The sequence below is a fragment of the Loxodonta africana genome, chromosome 3 (genome assembly GCF_030014295.1).
Source record: "Loxodonta africana isolate mLoxAfr1 chromosome 3, mLoxAfr1.hap2, whole genome shotgun sequence".
NCBI classification, from domain to species: domain Eukaryota; kingdom Metazoa; phylum Chordata; class Mammalia; order Proboscidea; family Elephantidae; genus Loxodonta; species Loxodonta africana.
In genome coordinates, this window is record NC_087344.1 from 27,778,692 (window position 1) to 27,785,624 (window position 6,933).

The window sequence follows — 6,933 nt, forward strand, 5'->3', positions numbered from 1 at the left end:
GAGTCCCAGGGGCTAAGGAGGCGGAAGAAGCAGGAGGGCCACAATGGCCTGCACAGGGTGGGGGCGGGGAGGGAGGAGACAGCTCCTCCTGCCCCCCACACTCCCTATACCACCGGGCTTCAAGGGTAGATCAGGCTCATGCCCAGATGGTCAGAGCCGCAATAGGAGGTCCAGGCAACCCTAGTTGTCCTCAGGGACTCTTGGCAGGAGGGACAGTTAGCCCAGTCAGTCAGAAGAAGGGGGGGTAGTGGCTGACACCCACAGGACCTGCTCCAACCCCAAGAGGAAGATGGGTGTAAAGGGCCAGCCACACACAGGGGCGCACCGACAGCCAGACACACACACAGAATCAGCCTCAGACAGGCGACCCCAGGCTGACAAAGAGACAGGCGGACCCAGACAGATGCGGAGGGCGGGAAAGCAACTGCGACCAACCACCAGCAGACAAAGGGAGACAGGCCGAACCCGCAGGGCCAGACGGCCCCACCCCACCTGCGGGCCAGATGGGGGCTGAGGCCCCTCCCACCCCCTTGACTTGCAGCCGTAGCCTCTTGCCCTGCTGCTGCCTTCCCGACGCCAGGGTGAGACACCCCTCAGGAGGGTCTTTCCCAGCCTTGGGGAGACCCTTACAGGGCTCCCCTTCTTGGCAGGTCAAGGTCAAAGCCCTCAGAGGGAAGCAAGACAGAAGGTGTCTTGGGAGTCTCCCTTCCCCCATGGGGCTGCAGGCCTAATGACCCACCATTATAGCTTCAGGAATACCCTCTGCGCCCCCTCTGGTCCTAGCTCTCAGAGCCTCAGCATCCCCACTGGTAAAATGAGTCTCCCGACAGTGGGTTTAATACCACTCGTAATCGACTCAACGGCAGTGGTAATACCACTAACTCCCAACTCTAAGCATTCACCTTCTTAGCACCCAATCTTCAAAGCAGGAGACCCTGTGGCTCCCTCAGCGTCTCACTCCCCTTGTCACCCCTCAGAGGAGAGAGTCCTTAAGCCAAGGGCCTGGATACTTGTGCGGGGTGAAGGGGCACAACTCCGGGCCACCACCAACCCTGCACCCAAATGGGGGCCTACTGGCTGGGGCGGATGGATGCAGGAGAAAGTGCTCCACCCTGAACTCTGAACAGGAGGTGGGGATGAGACTGGGTGGGGGTGGGCCTGTGGGAGGGGGCTGGATTCCATGGAGGCCGGCTTGGGGATCCCTAGGAACTTGGCCTACTTGGGTGTCTGGGTGGGTGGGCTTCAGGGGAGGGCTCTAAGGAGGCAGGGCTCCCCTCCCAGTAGACAATAGGTGAGGAGCCTTAAGGGGTGGGTTCTGAGGGCGGGGATCAGAGCCAGCCTAAGAGGGGCTGGGCTCCTGGAAAACAAGTTTAGGGGGCCAGGCCCACGGGACTCTAGATGGACAGGCTTTAGGGCTCTAGGGGCAAGTAATATGTAGGTCAGCCTTAAGGGGTAGGCCTTGGAATGGGCCTTGGCTGGAGGCTGCAGAGTGGCAGGTTCTGCATGGGAGGTCTTGTGGGCAAGGCCTGGGGGGACTGCAGCCTCCACCAACTGACATTCTGGGGGTCACCCAAACCCAACATACTTGGGGTTCCTGATCTACCTTGGAATTCTGCCAGGGAGGGACCCAGACATTAGGATGTCCAGATGTCCCTTTCTAGGCCATCCTGGGGGGTCCCCAGGCCCAGGTTAAGGGTGGCCACCCTTTTTTCTCCCTGGTTGCTGCTTGGCTGGGGGTGGGGTATACCTGCAGGCCTGAGCCTGGGCGTGGGGGGACCCCAAGGAGGAGGGTGTTCAACTCTGCCCAGCTGCTGGAGGGAGGGACTGGGGGCTTTTGTGCTCATGAGAAAAGGGGGAGCGGCATCTTGCAGTCAGGGCCTGAGGAGGGGTTAGTCAGCCTGTTTCAAGGCCTTGGGGTGCGGTTTTGCACCCCCACATCCTGAGGGCAGCACTCCTGTGGCTAAGCTCTCAGTCGGTGGCCCCAGAAGAGCCGGAGTTCAAATGAGTACACCCCGAGAGACCCCCACTCCCTGCAGGATGGAGGGTGACTTCCCTCCTTCTCTCTCCTGGCGCTTCTCCCAGGTAAAATGGGGCTGTGGGCCCCGAGGGCAGGGTCTGGCTGTGGCCTCATGCTGACACCCCCTTGTTATGATTCATAAACAATAGTGGTGGGAACACAGTTAGCTGAAGGTGTTACATTGTATTAAAATGACTTGTTTATAGCCTTCTGGGTGGAAGCCCCAAGGGAGGGGGCCCTGTGGCTAGACACTTTTGGGGCAGACATCTGGGCCCCTGGAATGCCTTCCCTGCCTCTCACTAGCTGTGCCTTTTGGTCTCACTCTCCCCTTCCTGGGCCATTTGGAGGATTCCAGAAGTTACCATCAGGCACTGCTGCATTTATGGACAAGGGCTACATAAATATTTACTGTTGTTAATACTTTTAGGAGCCCTGGTGCTGCAGTGGTTAAGCGCTCGGCTGGACTGGTTGGCGGAGTGAACCCACCAGCCGCTTGGCTTGGCGAGAGAAAGATGTGGCAGTCTGCTTCAGTGAAGATCACAGCCTTGGAAACCGTCTGGGGCAGCTGTCCTCTGTCCTATAGGGTCGCTATGAGTGGGAGTCAGCCCGAGGGCAGTGGATTTTGTTTTTGTATTGCTGTTTGCCCCATGTTCTTCTCTGGCTTGGGACAGACAGTGTGTACCTAGTAACTGTTTGCTGACTTAATGACAATCAGTGAATCCCTTACTCTTTCTCCTCTGTTCCCCCTACCTTGCCGGGTTCCCTCTCCACCACCCCTCCACCACTTGGTCTCTGGAGAATCCACCAAGGGTTTGGGGGAACATTCAACCTGTCGGTGAGTTTGGGCAGCACAGGCAAACCATCGACCGTTGAGTGGACCCCGAGGCCTGGAACTGCCATCTGCCTGTTGCAACCACACCTGAGATCTGGGGGCGGAGGTGCTGATGACAGGGAAGCCGGCTGGGACTGTGGAGCCCTAATGAAAGCATACCCCTCCCCTAGGCCACAGCGAAGGTCACAATCAACATTCATTGTTGTCGGTGGGTTGTGAAGATGGAGGCCAGACCCACCGGGGGATGAATGTCACTGTGGCTGGGCCAGACACGGCCTGGGGGATGGGAGGGGGACAAGGCCCCCGGGCTCCCTCAGATCTCTCAGCCCATCCCTTGCCCTGACCCCCAGCCTCTTACCTCTTGTGGAGGGCTGGTGTCAGGGATCTTTACGGACGTGGACTGGATTTGAGGACTAAATCCTGGAGGGTGGGTGGGGGCAAAGCTGGGTGGAGGGAGGTGACCAGAAACCTTTCTAAAGAGGGCAGCAAGCTCTGTTCTCAGGAGGGGTCAATGAAGATTTCCTGAATGAATGAACAGGGAAAGGAGGAGGGAGGAAGGGGTCGTGGCGTTTCCAGGTCCTGGGATGGCGGGGTCGTGGCGTTTCCAGGTCCTGGGATGGCGTTCTCACCCTCCTGGCACTCTTGGACTCCCTCTTGCCCTCTGCACACCCTTACATGAGCTGGTCCCTCTGCCTGGAAGTCTCTGTCCACCTGGGTGACTCCTGGCCACACTCCACCCTCCCCAGGCTAAGATGGGGTCTCCTTTGAGTGGGGAGGACCAAGGAGACGGCTAGTGCTGAGGGTCCCCCAATAGCCTGTCCTGTGATGTACTCCCAGGGATGCCCAGCCTCTGCTCCCCCACCCCCCTGCAGGGTTTTGTTTCACACACAGACACACCCCGCCCTAGGGTAGGAACACCCCCACAACCCAGGAGCCAGAGGCCACCCCCCTTCCAGAGGCTGCTAAACATTAGCAACCCTCTCAGGAGCCCAGGGGCACCTGGCCCTGCCCCCAAACCCCCATCGCCCCTGGCTGGCCTCAGTGCCCTCTGAGGGTGTGGGCCCAGATTGGCTGCTCCCCTGCAGCCTTGTCGCCCCAGCCTACCCAGGAGACCAGTACCTCCCCTTGGCAGGTGCATTGATGGGGGCGTCAACAAGGCCCCCTGCGACACTAAGGAGCCTCCCTCAGTCTGCTCCTCCCCCTTCGCACCCCTTGGAGGTAAGAGGAGGGAACAGACAGCCCACAGACTCCCAGGCTCCAGGGAGGGGCAGGGAGTGAGGGGCTGAGCTTTGGCAGGCAAGTTTGCTTCTCTCTCTGCCTGTCCCCCCCAAGCCATGGGGACCTTCAATCTGTGGACAGATTACCTGGGTTTGGCACGCCTGGTGGGGGCTGTGCGTGGGGAAGAGGAGCCTGAGAGCAGGCTGGACCCCCAGCCAGAGCCAGCGCCAGCGCCAGGTCCAGGGGATCAGAGGCCCAGCATGGAACCCTCCCTGGCCCCTGAACGCCTGTGCTCCTTCTGCAAACACAACGGCGAGTCCCGGGCCATCTACCAGTCCCACGTGCTCAAGGACGAGGCGGGCCGGGTGCTGTGTCCCATCCTGCGAGACTACGTGTGCCCGCAGTGTGGCGCCACTCGCGAGCGTGCCCACACCCGCCGCTTCTGCCCGCTCACTGGCCAGGGCTACACCTCAGTCTACAGCTATACCACTCGCAACTCGGCTGGCAAGAGGCTCACCCGGCCTGACAAACAGAGGACACAGGACCCAGGGCATCGACGAGGAGGAGGAACAGGTGGCTGGGGTTAGGGGTGCTGTGGAGGGGGCCTGGAGCCAGACTACATTGAGCATGGGACTGTACCCCTCTGGGCCTCTGTGAAGTGGGATTAACCCAGTGCCCACTCTGGAGGGCTGAGGGAGGGGCAGGGATCCATGTAGAGTTTAGGATAGCCTTCTAGAGGTGGTGCTTGTCATGGAGAAGCTGGGGCCAATTTTGCTGTGTGTCATTGGGACAGTCACTCTCCCTCTCTGGACCTGTGGAAGATAATGCTATCCTTTTCCAGGCGCGGTGATCTGGCAGGAGTGTAACTGTGGGATAAATGTAGTTACTGCAAGGGCTTCAGTCCTGGGGGGCACTTAGAACTGTGTGGCATGGAGAAGCTCTGAGCCTGGCTTCCTCATATCCACTCACTTACCAAATAGTTTGCTGGGCCGGGCCAGCAGTGGGAGAGCAGCAGTTAAAATGCTGGGTGAGAGGTGTTGAATTGGGGGGCCCAGACCAGGGCTTTGTGGAGGAAGTGACTTCTGGAGGCCTCACTTGGTTAGGTGGGGGGCAGGGAAGTGGGACCCAGGCTCCAGGGTGGGTGTGCAGGGCTTTCAACTCCAGAACAGGGTCTGTTCAGGCAATCTGAGGCTCAGCGTGTCTAGGGGAGGAAGGGTGTATGTGTGCGTATAGGGGGGTGTCAGATTTTGGGGCAAGCTAGGGGCTTACAGGGCCTTGCAGGTCCCCTTCAAGAGTTTGGACTTGGGCACTGGGGAGCCATGGAAAAGGCAAGGTCAGACAGATTTGTGTCAGAGCAAAGACAGTGGCTACCGGATGGGCAGCTGTACCATAAGAAGGGTTTGAGAGCACTGGTAGGGTGGAGGCAGATCTGGTCTCCCAGGTAGAGTGTCGGGACTGTACCAAGGCAGAAGGCCTGAGCCTTGGGGGAGCAGCAGGTTGGATGGAGAAGGGGGTTTTGAGTCTGGGGTGTGTGGATTGCTCACGAGGGCAGTGGGGGCTGGGAACTCCCCTCCCCAGGCTCTCCTTAGACTTCATCTGGCATCCTGTTTAAATGCAGATTCTGATTGTGCAGGGCTGGGGGGGCCCTGAGGGCCAGGCTTTGAGGAGCCGCTGGCTTAAAATCGCAACAATTATTACTGGCACAAAAGATCTTCCGGGATTTTAAAAGAGAAAACCAACTTAGCACCTTTAATTGCCGTAGGGGAAGTCTGCCACTAGAGGGCCCCATGGGGGGGGTCCTGCCTCCCCCATCAGACTGAGCACCTTAAGGTGTTGGCCAGGTGGGCCTGGCCCCTCTTTGTCTCCAAAGCTGCTCAGTGAGTATTGTGACCCAGATGAAAGATGCTTTTCTGGGGCCCCTGCAGGAACAGATACTGTTCCCTGTGAGGTTTGATGAGGTTCGTCTCGGAGATGCTGGAAGTACAGGGAACACAGAGATGATGGCCTTGGAACTCGCCTTTTTCCCCTAAATTCAAAGGAACTGAAAAACTCCCCTCCTTTTAAGGCAGGGAGGGCTGGAGGAGCCCTCGCCAGGATATTGACTCAAAAAGGCCGCCTGAGGCCTCCCTGGTAACTTACTTGGGGGTTAATAACAAATCGGGGTCAGCAGAGCCCTGCAGAGGTGAGAAGGTGGTGTCATTCGTCTAGGCTCCAGGTCCCCCTGGGGCCAGCCCTGGTTCAGGCATGTTCTAGAATTGCTATTCCCAGGAGCAGCCCCCAGGTGGCGACAGAGCCCGGGCAGCGCTGAAGGTTCAGCTAGGACTTGGGGCGTGTTTAATCATTTCCTATATATTTTTTTATATTGTGTTTTTTTCCCTCCCCTCCTCCCTTTTAAAATCCAGGTTCCAAAGGTGCTGGGAAGTCTTCAGGACCCTCGCCTTCATCCTGTAGTCCCTCCAGTTCTGCCTAGGAGGCCAGCGCTGGGAGGACAGGGCCCCAGGAATCCTGCCTTCACCAGGGGACTAAGACCCAAGCTTGGTGGAGGCTGGGTTTCAGGGAAAGACACCCTGCAAGGACCGGCCCCCAGGCCTGGGCTTGAGGCCACCGGGGCTGGCAGGGAGCAAGGCCCAGGGGCATAGTTGAAATAGCTCATATGGGGCAGGAGAGAGGTTCTCAGGTACCCCCCCACCCTCCCCACCAAACTGCCAGCCCTTCAACCCCAGCCTGTCCTGTTCACGCGCATACGGAGTCAGCACGCAATAAACGCCTTATGAACGCAGCAGTGTCAGATGAGGCCGTCTTGCCTGGAGATCCTGAGCCCTGGGCTGGGGGCCCCTCTTGTCTCCCGGCTGCATCAGCCCTGTGT

The 6,933-nt window shown here is 58.9% G+C and overlaps 1 protein-coding gene across 1 annotated transcript; it reads left to right on the forward strand.

The window, feature by feature from the left end:
* The first annotated feature begins 4,183 nt into the window (after positions 1–4,183).
* On the forward strand, positions 4,184–6,652 carry NANOS3 (nanos C2HC-type zinc finger 3). Its single transcript, XM_003413335.3, has 2 exons — positions 4,184–4,649; positions 6,470–6,652. Exons 1-2 carry the CDS (start codon positions 4,184–4,186, stop codon positions 6,535–6,537), a joined length of 534 nt encoding a protein of 177 aa, XP_003413383.1. The 3' UTR covers positions 6,538–6,652.
* Positions 6,653–6,933: the final 281 nt, after the last annotated feature.